Genomic DNA, 26380 nt, shown 5'->3' with positions numbered 1-26380 from the left:
ATAATTATGTAAAACCCCAACGGTCAAACGACCCCTGTGAGCAAGCACTTGGCTACAGTGGGAAGGAAAAACTCCCTTTTAACAGGAAGAAACCTCCAGCAGAACCAGGCTCAGGGAGGGGCAGTCTTCTGCTGGGACTGGTTGGGGCTGAGGGAGAGAACCAGGAAAAAGACATGCTGTGGAGGGGAGCAGAGATCGATCACTAATGATTAAATGCAGAGTGGTGCATACAGAGCAAAAAGAGAAAGAAACAGTGCATCATGGGAACCCCCCAGCAGTCTACGTCTATAGCAGCATAACTAAGGGATGGTTCAGGGTCACCTGATCCAGCCCTAACTATAAGCTTTAGCAAAAGGAAAGTTTTAAGCCTAATCTTAAAAGTAGAGAGGGTGTCTGTCTCCCTGATCTGAATTGGGAGCTGGTTCCACAGGAGAGGAGCCTGAAAGCTGAAGGCTCTGCCTCCCATTCTACTCTTACAAACCCTAGGAACTACAAGTAAGCCTGCAGTCTGAGAGCGAAGCGCTCTATTGGGGTGATATGGTACTACGAGGTCCCTAAGATAAGATGGGACCTGATTATTCAAAACCTTATAAGTAAGAAGAAGAATTTTAAATTCTATTCTAGAATTAACAGGAAGCCAATGAAGAGAGGCCAATATGGGTGAGATATGCTCTCTCCTTCTAGTCCCCGTCAGTACTCTAGCTGCAGCATTTTGAATTAACTGAAGGCTTTTTAGGGAACTTTTAGGACAACCTGATAATAATGAATTACAATAGTCCAGCCTAGATGGAAATAAATGCATGAATTAGTTTTTCAGCATCACTCTGAGACAAGACCTTTCTGATTTTAGAGATATTGCGTAAATGCAAAAAAGCAGTCCTACATATTTGTTTAATATGCGCTTTGAATGACATATCCTGATCAAAAAATGACTCCAAGATTTCTCACAGTATTACTAGAGGTCAGGGTAATGCCATCCACAGTAAGGATCTGGTTAGACACCATGTTTCTAAGATTTGTGGGGCCAAGTACAATAACTTCAGTTTTATCTGAGTTTAAAAGCAGGAAATTAGAGGTCATCCATGTCTTTATGTCTGTAAGACAATCCTGCAGTTTAGCTAATTGGTGTGTGTTGTCTGGCTTCATGGATAGATAAAGCTGGGTATCATCTGCGTAACAATGAAAATTTAAGCCAATACCGTCTAATAATACTGCCTAAGGGAAGCATATATAAAGTGAATAAAATTGGTCCTAGCACAGAACCTTGTGGAACTCCATAATTAACTTTAGTCTGTGAAGAAGATTCCCCATTTACATGAACAAATTGTAATCTATTAGACAAATATGATTCAAACCACCGCAGCGCAGTGCCTTTAATACCTATGGCATGCTCTAATCTCTGTAATAAAATTTTATGGTCAACAGTATCAAAAGCAGCACTGAGGTCTAACAGAACAAGCACAGAGATGAGTCTCACTGTCCGAGGCCATAAGAAGATCATTTGTAACCTTCACTAATGCTGTTTCTGTACTATGATGAATTCTAAAACCTGACTGAAACTCTTCAAATAGACCATTCCTCTGCAGGATGATCAGTTAGCTGTTTACAACTACCCTTTCAAGAATTTTTGAGAGAAAAGGAAGGTTGGAGATTGGCCTATAATTAGCTAAGATAACTGGGTCAAGTGATGGCTTTTTAAGTAATGGTTTAATTACTGCCACCTTAAAGCCTGTGGTACATAGCCAACTAACAAAGATAGATTGATCATATTTAAGATCGAAGCATTAAATAATGGTAGGGCTTCCTTGAGCAGCCTGGTAGGAATGGGGTCTAATAAACATGTTGATGGTTTGGATGAAGTAACTAATGAAAAGAGATGTGCACCCACACCACTGAGTTCATGAATGAAACTCGGTCAATAAAGGATAATTGTGTAAAAAAAAAATAGATTATATTTTATATATATAAAAATGTATTGTAATGGTTTTAGGAGCTGCGCTGCATTGAACAGCTGTTGCAGCAGGACGTCTCAGCTCAGCAGCTGGAACAGCGCAGATCCATGTAACTTTCAACACTAATATTTGGGAATGTGTGTGTGTCAGAGTAAGTTTAATACTTTTCCTGACATAATTTAATGTACGAGGTCTGTTAGAAAGTATCCGAACTTTTTATTTTTTTCTAAAACCATATGGATTTGAATCATGTGTGATTGCGTCAGACAAGCTTGAACCCTCGTGCGCATGCATGAGTTTTTCCACGCCTGTCAGTTGCATCATTCGCCTGTGAGCAGGCTTTGAGTGAGGAGTGGTCCACCCCCTCGGCGGATTTTCATTGTCAGGAAATGGCGGAATGATTTGGGCTTTTTTTTCCCCATCAGAATTTTTTCAGAAGCTGTGAGAGACCTCCAGGTGGACACCGTTCGGAAAATTAATATGGCTGTCAGGGACAATTTATGGGGATTACACAGATTAAGGAGTGACCCAGACAGTTTAAAGCAGGTCCAGCTCATGCACAATCACAATCGGATAATCACACGACTGAAAAGCAACCGGAATCCGTCTGAAATCCACTGTGAGACCAACACCGAGGTGGTTTTGTCCCGCGTAATGAATGGCTCCGTGGCGCGTCCGTCCGCTTTTTCGTTCCATGAAAAAAAACTCCTGTAATGGTGGAATGTACCAAAAAAGTGCTGATGTCCACATCTTCAACCTTTTTTGTGAAAGTCAGACGAGGTCCCAGATCAACAAAGCCTTCACGTTGAAATGATCTGGTTGTTCCAGCGGGGTGTCAGCCTGTCGAAGGGGCTGGGAGCGCGCCGCGCTCTCAGCAGTTGTGGTGGTCTTTAAACCATCTGGATCACTCAAGCAGTGTAATCCCCATAAAATCGTCCCCGAAAGCCATATTAATTTTCCGAACGGTGTCCACCTGGAGGTCTCTCACAGTTTCTGGAAAAAATTGATGCAGCAAAGCTCCAAATCGTTCAGACATTTATTCGCAATAAAAATCCGACGAGAGGGGTGGAGCAGTGCTCACACAAAGCCTGCTCACAGGCGAATGATGCAACCGACAGGCGTGAAAAACTCACGCATGCGCACGAAGGTTCAAGCTTGGCTGATGCAATCACACGTGATTCAAATCCATATGGTTTTTGAAAAAAAATAAAAAGGTCGGATACTTTTCTAACAGACCTCGTAATTTAATTTTACTGGCTCAATATCCAGGTCAAAATGGCATTTTTTTAACACGTATTTTGCGAGCATTTTTCTGAGTGTGTCTAGTCGCGGATCTCCATTGAAAATTCATTAACATCCGGGTACTTCATCAATATAAAAATTCAAAAAGAAAAAATAATATAGCACCTTCAACTGTACCACAGACTAAAACAGTTAAATGTGGTCTATTAAACATTAGGTCTCTCTCTTCTAAGCCCCTGTTGGTAAATGATATAATAATTGATCAACGTATTGATTTATTCTGCCTAACAGAAACCTGGTTACAGCAGGATGAATATGTTAGTTTAAATGAGTCAACACCCCCGAGTCACACTAACTGTCAGAATGCTCGTAGCATGGGCCGGGGCGGAGGATTAGCAGCAATCTTCCATTCAGCTTATTAATTAATCAAAACCTAGACAGAGCTTTAATTCATTTGAAGGCTTGTCTCTTAGTCTTGTCCATCCAAATTGGAAGTCCCAAAAACCAGTTTTATTTATTATTATCTATCGTCCACCTGGTCGTTACTGTGAGTTTCTCTGTGAATTTTCAGACCTTTTGTCTGACTTAGTGCTTAGCTCAGATAAGATAATTATAGTGGGTGATTTTAACATCCACACAGATGCTGAGAATGACAGCCTCAACACTGCATTTAATCTATTATTAGACTCTATTGGCTTTGCTCAAAAAGTAAATGAGTCCACCCACCACTTTAATCATATCTTAGATCTTGTTCTGACTTATGGTATGGAAATAGAAGACTTAACAGTATTCCCTGAAAACTCCCTTCTGTCTGATCACTTCTTAATAACATTTACATTTACTCTGATGGACTACCCAGCAGTGGGGAATAAGTTTCATTACACTAGAAGTCTCTCAGAAAGCGCTGTAACTAGGTTTAAGGATATGATTCCTTCTTTACGTTCTCTAATGTCATATACCAACACAGAGCAGAGTAGCTACCTAAACTCTGTAAGGGAGTTAGAGTATCTCGTCAATAGTTTTACATCCTCATTGAAGACAACTTTGGATGCTGTAGCTCCTCTGAAAAAGAGAGCTTTAAATCAGAAGTGTCTGACTCCGTGGTATAACTCACAAACTTGTAGCTTTAAAGGCAGATAACCCGTAAGTTGGAGAGGAATGGCGTCTCACTAATTTAGAAGATCTTCACTTAGCCTGGAAAAAGAGTTTGTTGCTCTATAAAAAAGCCCTCCGTAAAGCTAGGACATCTTTTTACTCATCACTAATTGAAGAAAATAAGAACAACCCCAGGTTTCTTTTCAGCACTGTAGCCAGGCTGACAAAGAGTCAGAGCTCTATTGAGCTGAGTATTCCATTATCTTTAACTAGTAATGACTTCATGACTTTCTTTGGTAACAAAATTTTGACTATTAGAGAAAAAATTACTCATAACCATCCCAAAGATGTATCGTTATCTTTGGCTGCTCTCAGTGATGCCGGTATTTGGTTAGACTCTTTCTCTCCGATTGTTCTGTCTGAGTTATTTTCATTAGTTACTTCATCCAAACCATCAACATGTTTATTAGACCCCATTCCTGCCAGGCTGCTCAAGGAAGCCCTACCATTATTTAATGCTTCAATCTTAAATATGATCAATCTATCTTTGTTAGTTGGCTATGTACCACAGGCTTTTAAGGGGGCAGTAATTAAACCATTACTTAAAAAGCCATCACTTGACCCAGCTATCTTAGCTAATTATAGGCCAATCTCCAACCTTCCGTTTCTCTCAAAGATTCTGAGAGGGTAGTTGTAAAACAGCTAACTGATCATCTGCAGAGGAATGGTCTATTTGAAGAGTTTCAGTCAGGTTTTAGAATTCATCATAGTACAGAAACAGCATTAGTGAAGGTTACAAATGATCTTCTTATGGCTTCGGACAGTGGACTCATCTCTGTGCTTGTTCTGTTGGACCTCAGTGCTGCTTTTGATACTGTTGACCATAAAATTTTATTACAGAGATTAGAGCATGTCATAGGTATTAAAGGCACTGCACTGCGGTGGTTTGAATCATATTTGTCTAATAGATTACAGTTTGTTCATGTAAATGGGAATCTTCTTCACAGACTAAAGTTAATTATGGAGTTCCACAAGGTTCTGTGCTAGGACCAATTTTATTCACTTTATACATGCTTCCCTTAGGCAGTATTATTAGACGGTATTGCTTAAGTTTTCATTGTTACGCAGATGATACCCAGCTTTATCTATCCATGAAGCCAGAGGACACACACCAATTAGCTAAACTGCAGGATTGTCTTACAGACATAAAGACATGGATGACCTCTAATTTCCTGCTTTTAAACTCAGATAAAACTGAAGTTATTGTACTTGGCCCCACAAATCTTAGAAACATGGTGTCTAACCAGATCCTTACTCTGGATGGCATTACTCTGACCTCTAGCAATACTGTGAGAAATCTTGGAGTCATTTTTGATCAGGATATGTCATTCAAGGCGCATATTAAACAAATATGTAGGACTGCCTTTTTGCATTTATGCAATATTTCTAAAATCAGAAAGGTCTTGTCTCAGAGTGATGCTGAAAAACTAATTCATGCATTTATTTCCTCTAGGCTGGACTATTGTAATTCATTATTATCAGGTTGTCCTAAAAGTTCCCTAAAAAGCCTTCAGTTAATTCAAAATGCTGCAGCTAGAGTACTGACGGGGACTAGCAGGAGAGAGCATATCTCACCCGTGTTGGCCTCTCTTCATTGGCTTCCTGTTAATTCTAGAATAGAATTTAAAATTCTTCTTCTTACTTATAAGGTTTTGAATAATCAGGTCCCATCTTATCTTAGGGACCTCGTAGCACCATATTACCCCATTAGAGCGCTTCGCTCTCAGACTGCAGGCTTACTCGTAGTTCCTAGGGTTTGCAAGAGTAGAATGGGAGGCAGAGCCTTCAGCTTTCAGGCTCCTCTCCTGTGGAACCAGCTCCCAATTCAGATCAGGGAGACAGATACCCTCTCTACTTTTAAGATTAGGCTTAAAAACTTTCCTTTTTGCTAAGGCTTATAGTTAGGGCTGGATCAGGTGACCCTGGACCATCCCTTGGTTATGCTGCTTTAGACGTAGACTGTGGGGGGGTTCCCATGATGCACTGTTTCTTTCTCTTTTGCTTTGTATGCATCACTCTGCATTTAATCATTAGTGATCGATCTCTGCCCCCCTCCACAGCATGTCTTTTTCGTGGTTCTCTCCCTCAGCCCCAACCAGTCTCAGCAGAAGACTGCCCCTCCCTGAGCCTGGTTCTGCTGGAGGTTTCTTCCTGTTAAAGGGGAGTTTTTCCTTCCCACTGTAGCCAAGTGCTTGCTCACAGGGGGTCGTTTTGACCGTTGGGGTTTTTCATAATTATTTTATGGCCTTGCCTTACAATATAGAGCGCCTTGGGGCAACTGTCTGTTGTGATCTGGCGCTATATAAAAAAAAAGTTGATTGATTGATTGATATTTTGCCCGGTTAGGAGACGTCATGTCACTGTTCATGAAGGGATGTTTTCGTTTCAAAGAAAAAAAAATTATATACAGATAACAGGGTTCTAGCGAGGATAAAATTTTAGCGTAGTGGTAATGTCAAGGGAGCGAAGCGACCGGGGGGGGGGGGCAGCTTTTGAGAATTTATTTATTATTATTATTTATTATTCAGTTATCTTTTTATCTATCTATCTTTTTGTATCCTAATTACGTAATGCCGTTACATGTATTCCGTTACTCCAAGCCTGGCAGTACATCCTTTCCAGCTCTGTCCTACCATTTGGCTCATCGGTACAAGTCCTTTTCTCCTTCTTTAGTGTTAAACTTTAGAAACAGCTCACTTATACATCTTTTCCTTAGCATTTACCAACTCTATTTTACATCATGTCTCCTTGTACTCCTATTGTCTTCTCCGACTATCTCAATATTATTTTTAACCAACCTATTTCTCCTTAAACATCCCTGTGCTTCCTTGGTCTGTCACCAAGTCTCCTTGTCTTCCTTTCTCTGTCCAGATGGAACACTCGCTACCTTCTTAGCCGTCACCCTCACCACTTGCAGTAGTCCAAAAATCCAAAAGTCACTTCAACATCCCATACTGCCCATCTTACCTCCTCCCTGAATTTCTCACAACAATCAACTTCCACCATCTGATCCTTATTTCAGCTTACACTCTTCCTCTTCATCTCCAGACTCATCTTGCAAACCTGTTCTTGACACCTTAAAGGGGCTTCGAGTCTGGTCTGCTTGAGGTTTCTTCCTCAGAGGGAGTTTTTCCTTACCACTGTCGCCTGTGTGCTTGCTCTGGGGGTTGGTAAGGTTAGACCTTACTTGTGTGAAGCACCTTGGGATTTGGTGCTACATAAATAAAAATAACTTGAAATTGAAAACTTTCACACCGAAAGTGTTAAAGACATTAGAAGCGTCGCAAATCGGTCTAAAAAGCATTATTTTCAATTAGCTCTATCGCCTCAGAAACCAAACTAAAGCAGCACTTCCCCGGGAGCGCGTGTTGCTGCCGCGATCAAAGTTCAACCCAATACAACTTTTGCTGCTGTGTGCTGTGACGTAGCTTCATGCTGTCCAACAGAAACGAGGCATCAGGCCAAAACACGGAAGACTGCAGTGGCAGAAACCACTGATCTGTATAAAAACACTTATATACAGATCAGTGGGAGAAATGTGTCACAGAACTGCTCATTTATACAAGCAAAGTGCCGCGAAGCTCGCTCTATGGTAGATGGAGGCACAAACCGGAAATGACACGAAAAATCTGCCCAGTGGGGGGAAAAAAACCCACAAACCAGAAATGGCACGAAATGATTTGATCTACCGACATCAATAGCCTTTTTGCTTAACGATTCCCTTATCGGTCCTTCAGAGCGGCCGTTGTTTATGAGGGTGTTTGTCAGGAAAATGATAATTTCTCTACGTTGATTGCAAGCCCTGCAGCGGGTCTGTAATCAACCGCTTCTGCAACGGCTCCACTTTGAAGCTTGAACCAATGAAGCAGTGCTCCAACTTGCTGTTTCATTGATTCTCTGATTCGATGCATTTCAGAAGCAGCAAGTCTGCTTCTTAACCCCTCTCAAAGCCATTTAAAAATGTCAATCGTGAGTCACTTTTGTGTGGATTAAAGTCACTAACTGCGACTAACAGGCAAGAAATGAGAATTGTCCTGTTCTGTTCTCACAGCTCCAAACGCTGCGCTGCTCTCTGCCAACATATATGTATTACAGTTTTCTGAAGAAAATCCTTGCATGTTTTTTTTACCTCAAAATTAATTTATTACTGTAAAAATGTTTAGAACACTTGTAATTAAAAAGAAAAGAAAAAATAAGATTCTTTAGAAACCTTTCTTCATCTGTAAATTAAAACCATAACTCACCTGTTATTTCAGATTAGATGAATTTTTGTTTAACATAAGGAAATAAGGAACCTTGGACATTTATTTTTAGGCAAATAAAATAGCACTGAAATGTGTACATTTTTAAGTCTGACAGATTATTCACATCTCATTTCAACCAGAAAAACAGGCACTGTAAATAAATACAAATGTTTATTATAAATGCAACAGATGACTTAACAATGACTGTTCAACTTGTAATTACGTCAGAATATGTTGTGATCAGGACAGAGTAATTTCTAAAATATGAATTTGACTAGTGATTGTGAATGTTTTAAAACTGAGCACAACAGGGGCAGAGCTTCTACCTGTGCAAATGTCTTTTGACTGAACTTTGATTTTGTGGACATTTTTAATGATCCGTTCATTTATTGTTAACATATAAAATGAAACAGCTTTTAAAATATAAAATAGTTGCTGTTTAAAGAGCCTTTTATTTAGAAGCAGGTATTGGTCTGCTGGATTCTCGGGACGTTTAACCAGATGATAGATGAAGGTCTCCTCTGCAGCTTTGACCTCTGCTGGAGATGCTGAAGACACTTTTGTCCAATTTTGAAGAGCAGAGGTGTTTTCTTCTGACTGGACTTCATGATGTTCAGCTCATCACTGTAAGTTTTTGAAGTGCGCCTGAATTTAGGTTGTCTGCACAGCAAATGTTCCTGATTGGGACAAATAAAAAAATGAATAAATATAAAGAAACACTAAACCGTTTAAAAAAAAAACATTCAAAAAAATCTAAGTTATTTAAAGTTGAGCTTTTTGTGGTCTCAGTGGTAACAAGAAAAGCTGTAGCTTTATTTGGAAAAATAAAAACAGACTGAACCATTTACAAATTAAAACGTTCACTCAGCTCAACTGTGCCAAAAGGTTAAGCTAACTTTAGCCGAGCATTAAATCTTCAGCAGTGCAGTAACATGTTTTATTTTTAAATTATGCTCACCTCGAGTAAGTTGCAGACCTAAGCTCCGTTGGTCAAACTGGGCATTTGTATATATTCAAAAGTGGGGAATTTCGGATTGAGTCAGTCTGCTCCATCATCCCAGCTGCCTGTGTCGCTCTGCCCAGGCATAAGGCCTGAACTCCGGCTCCTTCGTGCAGCTTTGCACGCTGTGGCGGTCCTCCCTTGGCTCGACGTCACTCGAAAAAGTAGCTGAAAAAAGCTTCTCCCAGCATGTTGATGGGAGATTCGTTCTACTGCTGTTTTTTTTTTTTTTTTTAAAGCTTTTTTGTGATTGTACAGATGCAAATCCAAGATGGCGATAACAGCTTTCTCTGGCTTTGCAAAAGTCAGATTGCGATGTAGAAACCCCTGCCCACCTTGCCGCATCAGACGCAACACATCTCACGTCACTAACGCACGTTAAGGTGCACTGACACTAGCATGCCTGTGACTCATGCAATAGCACGAACGTCGTCGTGATGATCCCACCCACTGTGCTCTGTGCTGGATGCCGTTCTTTGTTCTACCGGCTGCCACGTGCTCTGCGCTGGACGCTGCGTATATAAAGTAATTATTATTATTGCATCCAGAGCCGTTTGCGCGTGTGCGCGACTAACTACCTGCGGAAAGCATTTTGATACATCTAAAAAGGTAATTTGTCATGTTTACATTGTCATGGCTTGATAAAACAGTTGCGTGTTCTTTCCTTCTTGTGTGCAGCTGTTAAAGTATGTTTATAACAGATTTAACTTCTTGTTTTAATCCTTCAGACGAGCTGCGCTCTGATGCAAACCGCTGACGTCACCACTCGCTCTGTCCACTTCTTCTTTACTCCACTTGACGAGATTAGATTGCGTCACATAGCACAACATTTGTGCGTGAAAGATTTTTTGAACATTTCAAAATTCTCTGTGCAATAGCATGCACCGGTGCTCCTCTCGCTTCCTGTCTGCACCCATGTGACGACGAGTTTACTCTCCAGCACGACGACATTTGTGCTATTGCGTGAAGCAAAGGTGTGCTCGTGTCAGTGGGCCTTAACTGCCGCGTCTGCTGCCTGCAATCTGAAAGGCCCTTTACCTAAGCCCCTTTCACACCGGGGCTGCGCCCAGTTGCTCCCGGTTGCGTTGTTATGACGACGCCACGTGGAAGCAACCTAGTGCCGAGACGATGTAGCTTGGCGCCACAACAGCGCGAGTGGCGCAAACAAAAATTAAACATGTTGAATTTTTTGTGCGTCCTCTGCTCGACGCAGACTTAAGTGGTTTCAGCGCAAGTCAGAGCAACAGGACGGTATTCAGCGTGACTGGAAGGCACACCCTCACAAGACGATGTTACCCGACGCCAATTTATGATTCCTGCTGTGTTCCATTGTTCCTGAAGTATAAATCATGCAGGATTGTTTTATACTGTGTACTCAATGCAGTAAAAACTTAAAAAAAAAAAAAAGACCACAGGGAAAAAAATGCTGATTGCAGCTGCTCCTCCTCTCTGTGTGGAGCTGTCTGGTGAAGAGAGGCACTGTGAAGCAGCTTCTCTCACAAATGTGTTTAAATAAAATCCATAAAAGTCTGCTCACAGACTGATTGCCAGAGACATCCAGTAAAAAGTCCGGACATCTACAGTCCACTCATGGTTGGTTCGTTCACGCTCGCACATGCAAACAAAAGAAAGAAAAAAAAAAAACTGTCTGCAGGCAGTTAGTTCCTTTCTCTCCTCAAACTCTCTCATCACAGTTAAAAAAGTACAAAAAAGGACATAAGTCCTGCTCACAGACTGATTGCCAGAGACAGGACATGTCAACATCTCCAGACATCTCCACATTTGCTCACGGATGGTTCCGCACGCGGGCGCATCTCGCGGTCAAAGGAGGAAAGATAAACTATAACAGAACTCAGAGCGCAGCCCTGCAGCTCAGCACAAGAACACATATAAAGTAGAAGAGAAATCAGAGTGCACAGTCGGGCTGCAGCCAAACTGTGCACTCTGATTTCTCTATGCAGAGAACCTGCAGGCTGCATTCTCACCTCCTCTCTGCCCCCTGCTGCGCGCACCTGATGCAGAAATTCCTGCGTCGTCATGACGGTGTGAAAGGGGCTTTAAGGTGCCCTGACACGAGCATGCCTTTGCTTCACACAATAGCACGAACGTCATCGTGATGATCCCCCTGCTGTGATCACAGCTGGGCGCCGTTCTCTGTTCTACTAGCTGCCATGCACTCTGCGCTGGACGCTGCGTATATAAAATAATTATTTTGTGGCAGATTAATCATTTTTTTCTGCAAATTGGCCATTGAAAATGGCTCTAATCACCTCCTGAATCACAGAGGAGGCTGCAGGAGCCATTCGCGCGCGCACGCCTAAGAAACTGCAGAAAGCATTTTGAGTCATCTAAAAAGGTAATTATTTGTCTTGTTTACATTGTCATGGTTTGATAAAACAGTTGCATGTTTCTTCCTTCTTGTCTGCAGCTGTTATTTATTTTTATGTTTAGAACAGATTTAACTTCTTGTTATAATCCTTCAGACGAGCTGCGCGCTGATGCGATCCGCTGACGTCACCACTTGCTCTGTTCACTGCTTGTTTACTCCACTTGACAAGCTGCACATCGCACTGGAGATTAGATTGCGCCACATAGCACAACATTTGTCCTGTCTGCACCCGTTAAAGATGAGTTTACTCTCCAGCATGACATGTTGTGATGCATCGTGAAGAAAAGGCAGGCTCATGTCAGTGCACCTTTACTCATTACCTGCTCATCACCACTGTTCCCTTCACCAAAGTGCCCACTGACGTCCGCTCCTATCAACACTCTTTCATGCTTGGCTACACACACTACCACCTCGTCTAACTCACTCCAGAAATCGTCCTTTGTCTTCACAAAACACAACCTAACTGTGGGGTATATGCACTGATGATATTCAGCACCCCTTCAAATTTCAACTTCACACTCATCAATCACAGATGCTCCTTTAACCTCCAACACACTCTTAATATCCTGTTCCTATAGAATGACTCAAAATGCATTTCCCCTCCTGTTCACACCAAGAGAACAGTTTGAACCCACCTACGATGCTCCTGGCCTTACTTTACTTCCACTTGGTCTCTTTGCCACAGCATATCTGCCTTCCTCTTCGCCATCACATCAGTCAACTCTCTCACTTTATCAGTCATACTGCCAACAATTAAAGTCCCAACACTCACTTCCACTAACTTTTTCCTCTCCCTCTGCCACTACACATGTTCTCCACATCTCCTTCTTGTTCTTCACCCAGCAGTTACGCAGTTTCCGCTGACATCCTGCTGGACAACAGCAGTAGTAGTCATTTCTCTTGTTAACCCAGGCTTTGATCGATCCTGTATGGGAATTAGATTTTTGAGCTGCATGTTTTTGTTGGCAATTTTTTTTCTGGGTGGTCTTCCTGGTGGAACCTTCCTAATTCATCTGGGCTTTGATGTATTTATTACAAACCACAACACAGTAAAATTAGGACACTCATTCTACTGGGTGTATGTCTGGCTGTAAAAGTGATCATTTCATGAAGTTCTTTCCTTTGATAGGCCATAAACCCATCTGGGTGCACGGTCACTGACCAAAAACAAATCCTAATGCCGTGTAAATGGTATATAATTAAACATATCGTATGTTCTCAATCATAAGTCCCTTCAGCTTTTCCCTTTTTCTGCCACAGCAGATCTGAGACAGATCTGATTTGGCACAACATTTACATCTGATGCAACTCCGTATTACACGGAACATGGGCAAGGGGTTGTCTTTAATCAGGAACCTTCTGATTTTGAAACCAGCGCACTAACCGCTTTTGTTCTCAATCCAAAACTAGAGCACCACGCACACAGAGCACAAATCTCCGCCAACACTAGTTTCCAACTCCACAAATTTTTACTTTGGAAAAAAATTTTCAAGGTCAAAGTCATGTTAGAAGTGGCTTTTCAAAAGCTAAACTATAATTAAGGAATAAACCCCTTATGTCTGATGATTTGCAGACGTTCAAGCTCATTATACAGTTGTAAATTGAGCTTTACCGGTGATGCGTTCTGATCCAATTCCATCGTTTGCACGGTTTATTTTTCTGTATGTAATTCAGTTGGCGAGGCAGCGTCGCTCCAACAGCGGTCAGGGCGCGGAGTAATCCATCAAATGTGAAACAGTAATTCTGTGTCAGAATCCACATCAATACTTTCATATGGTAGTGTACGCGACTTTCTCTTGCTCTCAGCTAACATCGCCATTATGACATCTGCATAGCTGCACGTGCAGCTGGTGTTCTGTCAAATTGTGTGTCTCGTCGCATAAATCGACAGTTCCGCATCCTGACAATATTGCGCAGTTGCGCCGAGAGCTGGCCTATCGACAGGAATGACATCTCATCAGAACACCAGTCAGGGCACTGAGTAATGCATCCAATTGTGAACTGGTCGCATATTTTGCCACCATTACCCCAATATTATATAGTCTGAAATCTCACAATTAACCAATCAGATTTGTGGAAAAAAAAATGTAATTGGATTAGAATACATAGATCAAAAGGGCTTTTCAATGTGTTAAAATCAAATATCTGCTAAATCTGCAATACGGATCAGATGTGGATACAACAATATTCACTGAGAGCGCCACTTTGCAGCTCAATGTCACAAATGAACGTGATTGGGGCACCTTTGATTGAGATATAATGCAAAATGTACACCAAATAGGCTTTTCAACATTAAATTCAAATGTCCACAAAATCCACAATCTGGCTCAGATCTGGATCAAACTTTGTCAGGTGATAGTGAGTGCCAGTCTGCACCTCACTTTCAAATATGAGAGTAATTATGGCACATGACAATTCCTGAACGAAGGGAAAAAGTAAATGTCACAATTCATTGAGAAAAGGTGGACGAACAGTCTGTGAAGCAAGAGCGCAAAAGGGACGAAAGAGGAACTTAACAAAACCGAAGCTCACGATCTCGACGAAACGCGCCTGGAGCCACTGCTGAAGCAGTGTGTGTCTGCTCCAGCACTCGGCGCTGGGACGGAGCTCATAGCGCCTGAGTCCTGGAGAAACTGCAAACAGAATCTGTGGAGATCTTTGTGCATGTCGATGGACCACCTGCTCTGGTTCCTTGTCCAGAACAAAAGAGGGACCATCTCCATCATTATCAGAATCCACACTCTGTCGACACTCTGCGCGCTCCGTCGTGCTGCAATAAAAAAAAATTAAAAAAAGTGCGCCGTGGTCACTGCTGTATCACACAGTATTATGTTCTAAGCCATATATATTGATTTATAACAGAAAACTGTCAAAATGGAGACTAAATATAAATATAAGTGTAAAGACGATTGAATATATCAGAGCAGTAAATTAATCAGTGCATGTGAACGCGCGCATTGACTCACATGTGCGGTTATTTCCACCAGCTGATCACTGATCCACAACAGCTCTTTATATCATTTTGATTTATCTACCTGTTGCCCAAATGTACAGGAGGACTGGATTATCATTCCTACACTCATATTGTATAGTGCTGTGGTCACTGCTGTATTGCAGTATTATGTTCTAAGCCATATATCAAATCAATTTTATTTATATAGCACCAAATGACAACAAACAGTCACCCCAAGGCGCTTTATATTGTAAGGCACAAGCCATACAATATAAATAATTACAGAAAAATTATACAATAATTACAGAAAAACCCCAATGGTCAAAACAACCCCCTATGAGCAAGCACTTGGCGACAGTGGGAAGGAAAACTCCCTTTTAACAAGAAGAAACCTCCAGCAGAACCAGGCTCAGGGAGGGGCAGTCTTCTGCTGGGACTGAGGGGAGAGAATCAGGAAAAAGACATGCTGTGGAAGACAGCAGAGCAATATCAGTGGTGGCTGGCCCACAGGGGGCGCTCGGGCGCTGCCCTCCTAGATGTGGAGGGGAAAAGTCATTATATACTCAACAAAAATATAAACGCAACACTTTTGGTTTTGCTCCCATTTTGTATAAGATGAACTCAAAGATCTAAAACTTTTTCCACATACACAATATCACCATTTCCCTCAAATATTGTTCACAAACCAGTCTAAATCTGTGATAGTGAGCACTTCTCCTTTGCTGAGATAATCCATCCCACCTCACAGGTGTGCCATATCAAGATGCTGATTAGACACCATGATTAGTGCACAGGTGTGCCTTAGACTGCCCACAATAAAAGGCCACTCTGAAAGGTGCAGTTTTATCACACAGCACAACGCCACAGATGTCGCAAGATGTGAGGGAGCGTGCAATTGGCATGCTGACAGCAGGAATGTCAACCAGAACTGTTGCTCGTGTATTGAATGTTCATTTCTCTACCATAAGCCGTCTCCAAAGGCGTTTCAGAGAATTTGGCTGTACATCCAACCAGCCTCACAACCGCAGACCACGTGTAACCACACCAGCCCAGGACCTCCACATCCAGCATGTTCACCTCCAAGATCGTCTGAGACCAGCCACTCGGACAGCTGCTGAAACAATCGGTTTGCATAACCAAAGAATTTCTGCACAAACTGTCAGAAACCATCTCAGGGAAGCTCATCTGCATGCTCGTCATCCTCATCAGGGTCTCGACCTGACTCCAGTTCGTCGTCGTAACCGATTTGAGTGGGCAAATGCTCACCTTCGCTGGCGGTTTGGCACGTTGGAGAGGTGTTCTCTTCACGGATGAATCCTGGTTCACACTGTTCAGGGCAGATGGCAGACAGCGTGTGTGGCATCGTGTGGGTGAGCGGTTTTCTGATGTCAATGTTATGGATCGAGTGGCCCATGGTGGCGGTGGGGTTATGGTATGGGCAGGCGTCTGTTATAGACGAAGAACACAGGTGCATTTTATTGATGGCATTTTGAATGCACAGAGATACCGTGACGAGATCCTGAGGCCCATTGTTGTGCCAACATCCAAGAACATCACCTCATGTTGCAGCAGGATAATGCACGGCCCCATGTTGCAAGGATCTGTACACAATTCTTGGAAGCTAAAAATGTCCCAGTTCTTGCATGGCTGGCATACTCACCGGACATGTCACCCATTGCTCTGGACCGGCGTATACGACAGCGTGTACCAGTTCCTGCCAATATCCAGCAACTTCGCACAGCCATTGAAGAGGAGTGGACCAACATTCCACAGGCCACAATTGACAATCTGATCAACTCTATGCGAAGGAGATGTGTTGCACTGCATGAGGCAAATGGTGGTCACACCAGATACTGACTGGTATCCCCCCCCCAATAAAACAAAACTGCACCTTTCAGAGTGGCCTTTTATTGTGGGCAGTCTAAGGCACACCTGTGCACTAATCATGGTGTCTAATCAGAATCTTGATATGGCACACCTGTGAGGTGGGATGGATTATCTCAGCAAAGGAGAAGTGCTCACTATCACAGATTTAGACTGGTATGTGAACAATATTTGAGGGAAATGGTGATATTGTGTATGTGGAAAAAGTTTTAGATCTTTGAGTTCATCTCGTACAAAATGGGAGCAAAACCAAAATTGTTGCGTTTATATTTTTGTTGAGTATACACTTCCTCCAACTGACTCTCATTCAACAGTGCATTTCCACCGACAGAAGCAGAGAACATATCATTCCTCGTCTTGGGTGATCATTCAAAGCACCCTTGAAGTGCAGCGAAATAACCAATTGTATGTAGTTGCTAGGGAAAATTAATAAATATTTGGCAAATCAACATTGCCAAAATTAATGGCTTTGGGGCGCCGGAATTTTAGCCCTTGCTACAAAAATGCGGGAACGTTAGATTGCTACAATCAGTGATATACGTGACGCTGCAGCTGCTGCTGTCAGTCAGTCAGTCAGAGATGATGGTGACGACAACGTTTGGGTTATATTTATTTTTATTTTGTCTCCGTGTGTTTTGCTGGAGTAAGTTGAAGAACTCTTCGGAGATTTAAAACGGGACAAAACTAATCAAATCAATCAATCAATCAACTTTTTTCTTATATAGCGCCAAATCACAACAAACAGTTGCCCCAAGGCGCTCCACATTGCAAGGCAAGGCCACACAATAATCATGAAAAACCCCAACGGTCAAAACGACCCCCTATGAGCAAGCACCTGGCCACAGTGGGAAGGAAAAACTCCCTTCCAACAGGAAGAAACCCCCAGCAGAACCAGGCCCAGGGAGGGGCAGTCTTCCGCTGAGACTGGTTGGGGCTGAGGGAAAGAACCAGGAAAAAGAGATCGATCACTAATGATTAAATGCAGAGTGATGCACACGGAGCAAAAAGAGAAAGAAACAGTGCATCATGGGAACCCCCCCACAGTCTACGTCTAAAGCAACACAACCAAGGGATGGTCCAGGGTCACCCGATCCAGCCCTAACTATAAGCCTTAGCGAAAAGGAAAGCCCTAAGCCCAATCCTAAAAGTAGAGAGGGTATCTGTCTCCCTGATCCGAACTGGGAGCTGGTTCCACAGGAGAGGAGCCCGAAAGCCGAAGGCTCTGCCTCCCATTCTACTCCTACAAACCCTAGGAACTACAAGTAAGCCCGCAGTCCGAGAGCGAAGCGCTCTAATGGGGTAATATGGTACCACGAGGTCCCCAAGATAAGATGGGACCTGATTATTCAAAACCCCATAAGTAAGAAGAAGAACTTCAAATTCTATTCTAGCATTAACAGGAAGCCAATGAAGGGAGGCCAACACGGGTGAGACATGCTCTCTCCTGCTAGTCCCCGTCAGTACTCTAGCTGCAGCATTCCGAACCAACTGAAGGCTTTTTAGGGAACTTTTAGGACAACCTGATAATAATGAACCACAACAGTCCAGCCTAGAGGAAATAAATGCATGAATTAGTTTTTCAGCATCACTCTGAGACAAGACCTTTCTGATTTTAGAGATATTGCGTAAATGCAAAAAGGCAGTCCTACATATTTGTTCAATATGCGCTTTGAATGACATCCTGATCAAAAATAACTCCAAGATTTCTCACAGTATTACTAGAGATCAGGGTAATGCCATCCAGAGTAACGATCTGGTTAGACACCATGCTTCTAAGATCTGTGGGGCCAAGTACAACAACCTCAGTTTTATCTGAGCTTAAAAGCAGGAAACTAGAGGTCATCCATGTCTGCAAGACAATCCTGCAGTTTAGCCAATTGGTGTGTATCCTCTGGCTTCATGGATAGATAAAGCTGGGTATCATGTGCGTAACAATGAAAATTTAAGCAATACCGTCCAATAACACTGCCCAAGGGAAGCATGTATAACGTGAACAAAATTGGTCCTAGCACAGAACCTTGTGGAACTCCATAATCAACTTTAGTCTGTGAAGAAGACTCCCCATTCACATGAACAAACTGCAAAATTTCATGGGGATCCTTTTGGAGGCACATGGAGGTGCGCACATCAGATCTTTCTCGTGGTTTAATGACAACTGCACATCCCGGTTGGAGGAGAGACGTTTGACTCGTTATAAACCGTGTCAGGCTTCATTCACACTGTCAGCGCGCACACGTCACGGAGGCTGCTGATCTGCGCTCTTTACTGTGGGGTGGAAAGGAGCGCATCCACCTCTGCCAGCTGCAGACTGACTCCTCTGGATCCACTTCAGCTCAGGTGAGCTGACGAGCTGCTCGGATTTATTCCCGAATGTTGCTCCTGGTGTGGAAACGAGGATGAAAATTTAAGATAAAACGAATGAGTGATGTTTTTTTGTTTGTTTTAGGGGGTCAAAGGTGTGATCTTTATTGGGACAGCAGACCAGTTATAATGGTAATAGGGGAGGCCGGGGCTGTTTGTAACAGTGTTCAAAGCTGCAGCCATGCTGGTATTTTGATTTCACTTTACACGTTATGAGGATCAGTCCACAGAAGTGAAATATTCTTTGGAGTATTCCACACTCTAAAACAAATGATTTGCTCAGTTTAAAAACAAAACCCTAAAATAGCAATTTGCATGTTTTTTAAAGAAATTCTAACTCAGCCACTGAGTACACACAAGACACTTACAGTCAGACAAACCCAAGTTTAGCAACGCATTTAATTAAGTGGTCTTGTATGCTTAATTTGCTTTGTCCTCTACACTGTTAATTTTAACCAATTTAATTTAAAGGTGTTATTAGTCAGTCAAGTTATTTAATTTAAGTTTTTCAAGCTTCTTTAGTTTGCCTCCATTCCACTCAGTAATGTTCATGCAAAATATGACCTTAATTTTCTCTTGCTCTCACACACACACACTCTCTCTCTCTCTCACACACACACACACATTTTCTCTCTCTCTCTCTCTGAAGGTGTGAACATTGTCTTATGTTCATAATGTTCTTTTGTCAATTGAAGAATTTTTCCATATTTTGAAAGAGTGTAAATTTGGTGATATTTTCTGTTTTGTTAAGGGGGTGTCATTGTGAACCCCAGGATCTGTTTGTCTGAAGATAATGGCAGTGCAGTACAGTTTGGTGTACTATGTGTGTAATTGGTGTCAAATGGTAAAATGTTCTTTGCTCAAGAACTTGAGTGTTGTATTTGATACTGTTTCTTTCCAAAGTAGAAATGGGGCCTAATATAGCTGTAAATGGTTAACTTTATCTGTAAAACTGCTGATTTTGAGAAGGACATGAAATGATTCTTGTGGAATTGTAGTAATTTTCCGACTGTTCACTTGAATGCCTGTACTGGACAAGGCAAGGGAATCTATTGGCACAGCAGCCCCACCAAGACTGTTTTTCACCAGCCGCCACTGCCATATATATTTATTTACTTATAACAGAAAACTGTCAAAAGGGAGAATATATATAAATATAAGTGTAAAGATGATTGAATATATCAGAGCAGTAAATTAATCAGTGCATGCGCGCATTGACTCGTGCGGTTATTTCCACCAGCTGATCACTGATCCACAACAGCTCTTTATATCATTTTGATTTATCTACCTGTTTCCCAAATGTACAGGAGGACTGGATTATCATTCCTACACTCATATTGTTATATTTAATAAAAAATAATAAGCGCACGCAGGAGCAAATGCTGCCGCTGATGCTGCATTCAAGTACCGTCGGAAATTAAACAACTTTTTCGTTGTTTCAAATTCAACAGTTGCTTGTGGCAAAATAATTAATTATATCCACACAAAAGATTAATTCTGGCCTATGTAATGTGCCTGAGCCCAGTGAAACTGACCCCCCACACAGATAAAAAAAAAATCCAAGCAAGCAGGCTGAGTTTTCCCTGTAATTTTCGAGGGTACATGAACGCAGCAGCAGCCTTGGCGCTCACAAACCGGCTTCTGCACTGTGTGAAAACGGTCAGCTGCTCCAACGACGACAAATTAAACAATAACGTTACAAAAACTACACCAACAATTAAAAAACGTCAAGAACGACAGCAAAACGAAACACAGACGAACTGAGTTTTTCCTTGCCCTTCGTTCAAATTTTCAACAGTTTCAAAATCCTGACAAAGTGCCAGCTGCAGGAACGACGCTGCACGAAGGTTAAACGATGTCAACGAAAGTCCAGATTTCTTGTTTTGTCAGGGCTTCGTCACCCTTCGTTACATATAATGTAAAATATAAATTAAATAGGGTTTTCAATGTTACATTTAAACGGCCACAACATCTGTAATCTGGATCAGATCCAGATCAAACTTTATCAGTTGATAAAGGATACCATCCTACATAATACTCTCAAATATGAAAGCAATCTGATCTTTTTGACAGAGTTATGAAGTTTGGAAAATTCCTTCAATATTCAAGGATAGGGATTTTTTCCAATTTCCAAAGATTTTTCCTGACTTTGCCGTTTGACCTGTGACCTTCAACATGTAATCAGTCTTGCCTATCAGGATATGAATCTTCAGTAAAAATTTCACAACAATATATGAAAAACTGTGGGAACCAGGCTGTTCACAAACAGACAACCAACCAACCAACCAAACAGGAGCGAAAACATAAACACCTCCAACCTAATTTTGGCAGAGGTAATAACATTTCAAAATAATAACAATAATAAATATACTTCTGTTTAGAAACTGATTTATTGGCAGAGAACTTATTAACTGCTGTGATGGGCCAAGACAAGAGCAGCGTGGGCCAAATATGTCCCACGGGGACCACACTGAGTAGCCCTGTTTTTTGGTAAAGGGGGTGTGTCCTTACAGCATCCATTGTTTTGACTTTTTCCTTTCACTTAGTTGAGGTTGGACAGATTTGTTTTTATAGTTTTATTTGTGGCCATGAAACAATAAAAGCACTGTTTGGACCATTAAAGGAATTGTGCAGAGGTTCTGGAATCAGGTCGACTGCTGGTCGACACAAAGCAGCTCCAGAACACTGGATCCATTCACTCAGCCTGATACACAGAGTGGATCAGTATTCTCAGCACACAGCACAGACTCCAACCACAACCATGTTCTCACCTCACCAAACATACACAACATTCCCAGCCATCAGTAACAAATTATCATCTAAAATCAATTTACAATGCAGGAAATATCAGACTGAAATTTAGAACCACCAATCAGTGATCAATTATCCGCAGGTGCAGGTTGAAGGACGCCTGATGAAGTGCAGTACAGGCTCCAACCAGGAGGGGCAGTAAAGTAGCACCACGAGTGTGAATGTTATTTCTAACTTTCTTTCAATCATAAATTAAATCATCATCGGTGTCGCAGACCAAACGGTCCCCCTAAAAATTTGTTCCCCCGATGACGCGGTTCACAGATTATCACCTGTTTCTGCTTCAAACTGCACTTCAGTCATCATCTATCTCAGCGACAGATACCTGAAGCTTTAGTACAACAATCATTTCCACATAAATTCAACATTATTTCATCAGAAAAGGCGGCGGAAGCAAACAGAGCGCCACAGCTAAACAAGCTGCTAGCTGATGCGTTCACTGCACGTTGGACATTTCAAAGCGTCACAGAATTTTGCCTCGTTTCTGCTTAAAAGGGCCTCGTTTCTCCTTAAAATTGACTTCAGAATGATTTAAGAGGTTTTATCTTTATCATCTGATGGTTAATAATCCCATTAATCCATTTGATTGCGTTGGGTGAAGACACTCCGTCTCAGACGTGCTGCTGTGGTCCGAAATGACGCATGCGCAGATGCAAAACGCGGACCGATATTCAGGGGGGGACCTTTCGGTCTGCGACACCGGCAGTCAGTGATTCTTCAAGTAAACATTTACAACCATATCAATAAACACAGGTTTGACATTAAACACATCAGCCAACACAGCGGGTCTCACCTGTCCAACCAGGTTGATGGAGGACTCCATGTGAAGAAGCTGATTGGACTGAGCATTCAGCAGGCTCAGAACATTACTGGCTAATATGCTTATCTGATACGCAACACTGGCTAGTGATTGGGTGGTGAAGTTCTTGGTTTCCTCCAAAGCATTGACTCTGTCTTCCTCCGACTGCTCAGGAGACATGAGAACATGCACAGTTGTTAACAAGAGCCGTAATGTGTTGCAGTAGCATTAGCGTGAGCCAATAGTTAACTGCTGTCGCAGCATCGCTAGCGTCAACCTGTAGACAATTGCTGTCACAGTAGCTTTGGCGTCAAACTGTAGAAGCAGCGTTAGCAGCAGCGCCAATCTGTAGGTAGCTGCTGTAGCAACAGCCATAGCATCAGTGCTTGTAGGCAGTTGCTGTCACAGTAGCAATTAACCGTTACCCTCAACCTCTAGGCAGTTGCTGTCGCAGTAGCATTGGCATCATGTAGTAGTAGCGTTAGCAGCAGTACCAACCTGTAGGTAGTTGCTGTTGCAGTAGTGTTAGCCATTAGCACCAACCTGTAGCTAGCTGCTGTCGCAGTAGCGACTAGCCATTACCCTCAACCTGTAGGTAGTTGCTGAAGCAGTAGTGTTAGCCATTAGCACTAACCTGTAGGCAGCTGCTGTCGCAGTAGCAATTAGCCATTACCCTCAACCTGTCGGTAGTTACTCTTGCAGTAGTGTTAGCCATTAGCGCCAACCTGTAGGTAGCTGCTGTCGCAGCAGCGATTAGCCGTTAACCTTAAGCTGTAGGTAGTTGCTGTTGCAGTAGTGTTAGCCATTAGCACCAACCTGTAGCTAACTGCTGTCGCAGTAGCGATTAGCCATTACCCTCAACCTGTAGGTAGCCGCTGTAGCAGTAGTGTTAGCTATTAGCGCCAACTTGAAGGTAGCTGCTGTAGCAGTAGCAGCAGTGCTTGTAGCTAGTTGCTATCATAATAGTGTTAGCCATTAGCACTAACGTGTAGTTAGCCACTGTCACAGTAGCAATTAGCTATTACCCTCAACCTGTAGGCAGTTGCTGTCGCAGTAGCATTGGCATCAAACTGTAGTAGTAGTGTTAGCAGCAGCACCAACCTGTAGGCAGTTGCTGTCACAGTACTGTTAGCCATTAGCACAAACTTGTAGGTAACTGCTGTTGCAGTAGCAATTAGCCGTTACCCTCAGCCTGTAGGTGGCTTCTGTTGTAGTACCACTGGCTGTTAGTGTCAACCTGTGAACAGATGCTGTCACAGTAGTGTTGGCATCAAACTGTAGAAGTAGTGTTAGCATTAGCACCAAACTGTAGGTAGCCGCTGTCACAGTAGCAATTAGCCATTACCGTCCACCTGTAAGTAGTTTGTGTCACAGTAGCATTATCCATTAGCATTAACCTGTAGGTAGTTGCTGTCACAGGAGCAGCGCCAACCTGTAGGTAGCTGATGTTGCACTAGCAATGGCAGCAGCGCTAACCGGTAGGTAGTTGCAGTAGCGTTAACAGCAGCGCTAACTGGTAGGTAGTTGCAGTAGCAGCAGTGATGGCAGCGGCGTGAACCTGTAGGTAGTTGATGTAGCGTTAACAGCAGCGCTAACGATAAGTAGTTGATGTAGCGTTAACAGCAGCACTAACGATAAGTAGTTGATGTAGCGTTAACAGCAGCACTAACGATAAGTAGTTGATGTAGCGTTAACAGCAGCACTAACCAGTAGGTAGTTGCTGTAGCAGCAGTGATGGCAGCAGCGCTAACCTGTAGGTAGTTGTACCAGCCATTAGCAGCACTGCTAACCTGTAAGTAGCTATTGTAGCAGTAGCTTTAGCCTTTTGTAGCAGAGCAAACCTGGAGGTAATTGTTGTAGCAGTAGTCAGCAACATTCATGAGGTTGTCGTAGTTTTCCAGCAGGGCTTTCCTGACACTGGGCACGTCATCCAGTATCTTGGTCACTTCATCTTTATAGTTTTGCTCTTTCATTGTTAATTCCAGCTGTAAGGTCTTAAAAAAAACAATAAACAAAAACTTTTTTTATGTCACTTTCGAAGGAATAATGATAGTGTTTCTAGAAGAACTGGAAGATCTTTCTGTGGATGCTGGAAGATTTTAATGATTGAGAGATTACATGACAGCTCCAGCTTGGATTCCATTAAACAAGCATTTCTGTTGAATCGTTAACAGTAATTTTATTTGAAAATCTTAACTTTAAAATTTTTCTCAGTGAAATCAGGGCTCCAGCTTTGTTTAGCTATTTCATCCTAATGAGACTTGAAAATGAACCCCACACCTTCTCGCCGTTACAGTTAACCGTACGTGACAACCAGACCCGGTCTCCCCTACTAAGCCACACAACTTTAACAGGTTGCTGAGTGAAACTGAGATTAAACTTCCTCCATCTGTTTAAAAATCAACGTGCAGCGGACGATTCTGAGTTTCAGAAACGCTTCTCACCTAAAGCTGGACGGGTTCCGGTTAACTGAGCCGCTGATGAAGCTGAAAGTGCGGATAGACCCGAACAGACTAATGGATGAACAACGCAGGTTCCACACCAAGATCGTCATTAGTTAACAGGATGGCTCACTCATGACGGACGAACTGATTGGATTGTTATGAAGTGGGCGTGGCCTAGCGTTTGACAGCTGAGGTGAAGCCATATCTATCTATCTATCTATCTATCTATCTATCGTTGTGTGGCTGAAACAATCTTTGAGGCTGATGGACGAAGACTCAGAAGCTGAAAAAGACAAACAAATCACTAAGAACAAGATTAAAGCTGAAAATCAAACTGAGGTTTTCATTTAAATTTGTTCAAAACTGCGGAATGGAATTCTACCAAACCAGTATCTTTAGTCTGAAAGACAACCTGAAGAGTGAGATCTCTGTCTGTGTTTGGTGATCTTTGCTCCAACCTGCAGAAACCACGTCCTGTTTGTGAAGTGGGTCAAAAAAAAAAACAAAAAAAAAACAGAAGTATAGAGCTGATGGTCAAAGAAAAAAAAAAGAAGTAGAGAGCTGAAGTGAAACTGCAGTACTTCAGTGTTGTATTTTTACTGCGTTCACTGGTTCTTGTTTGTCACACTGACTTCCACAGGTAGTTGGTGTTGGTTTGAAACGTTAAGATGCTGCTGCTGGCCACGCCTCCTTGTGGGTATGTCGGCGTGGTCACAAAAGGATGTTTTTGAGTTTCCCCAAAAGCAGAATTTTGCTTTCGATAGGTTAAATCACTCAGTATTATATAAAGCTCTCATTAGGAGAGGAGTTCCTGATTATATTGTTTGCTATGCTGACCAGAAAATGTGAATCAATGACCTCTGGGTTCATTGGAGCATCTACTGGTGTCAGATGGTGACATTCTGTCCCCTTATTTCTTTAATATCTACATGGATGACCTGAGCCACAGTTAGTTTAAATGAGTCAACACCCCCAAGTCACACTAACTGTCAGAATGCTCGTAGCACAGGCCGAGGGGGAGGATTAGCAGCAATCTTCCACTCCAGCTTATTAATTAATCAAAAACCCAGACAGAGCTTTAATTCATTTGAAAGCTTGACTCTTAGTCTTGTCCATCCAAATTGGAAGTCCCAAAAACCAGTTTTA

General features: G+C 42.3%; 1 protein-coding gene across 4 annotated transcripts in view; it reads right to left on the bottom strand.

The window, feature by feature from the left end:
- abi3a (ABI family, member 3a) overlaps positions 1-25336 on the bottom strand; it is a 71760-nt gene extending 46424 nt beyond the window's left edge. For 2 of the 4 annotated variants that reach the window (XM_034190765.1, XM_034190766.1), the window contains exons 1-3: positions 25235-25336; positions 24632-24784; positions 22785-22955 (exon numbers count right to left, since the gene is read on the bottom strand). In XM_034190765.1, coding sequence (XP_034046656.1) covers positions 22785-22955; positions 24632-24763 — 303 coding nt within the window. In that variant the 5' untranslated portion in view covers positions 24764-24784; positions 25235-25336. Of the gene's footprint in view, positions 1-22784; positions 22956-24222; positions 24317-24631; positions 24785-25234 lie in introns of those variants that run through there. The other 2 variants (XM_034190767.1, XM_034190768.1) reach the window with 2 other exon arrangements.
- Positions 25337-26380: the final 1044 nt, after the last annotated feature.

This window comes from Thalassophryne amazonica, chromosome 16 (genome assembly GCF_902500255.1).
Source record: "Thalassophryne amazonica chromosome 16, fThaAma1.1, whole genome shotgun sequence".
NCBI classification, from domain to species: Eukaryota; Metazoa; Chordata; class Actinopteri; order Batrachoidiformes; family Batrachoididae; genus Thalassophryne; species Thalassophryne amazonica.
Note: the sequence above shows the minus strand (reverse complement) of the source record. Positions and strands in the feature narration are given on the sequence as shown.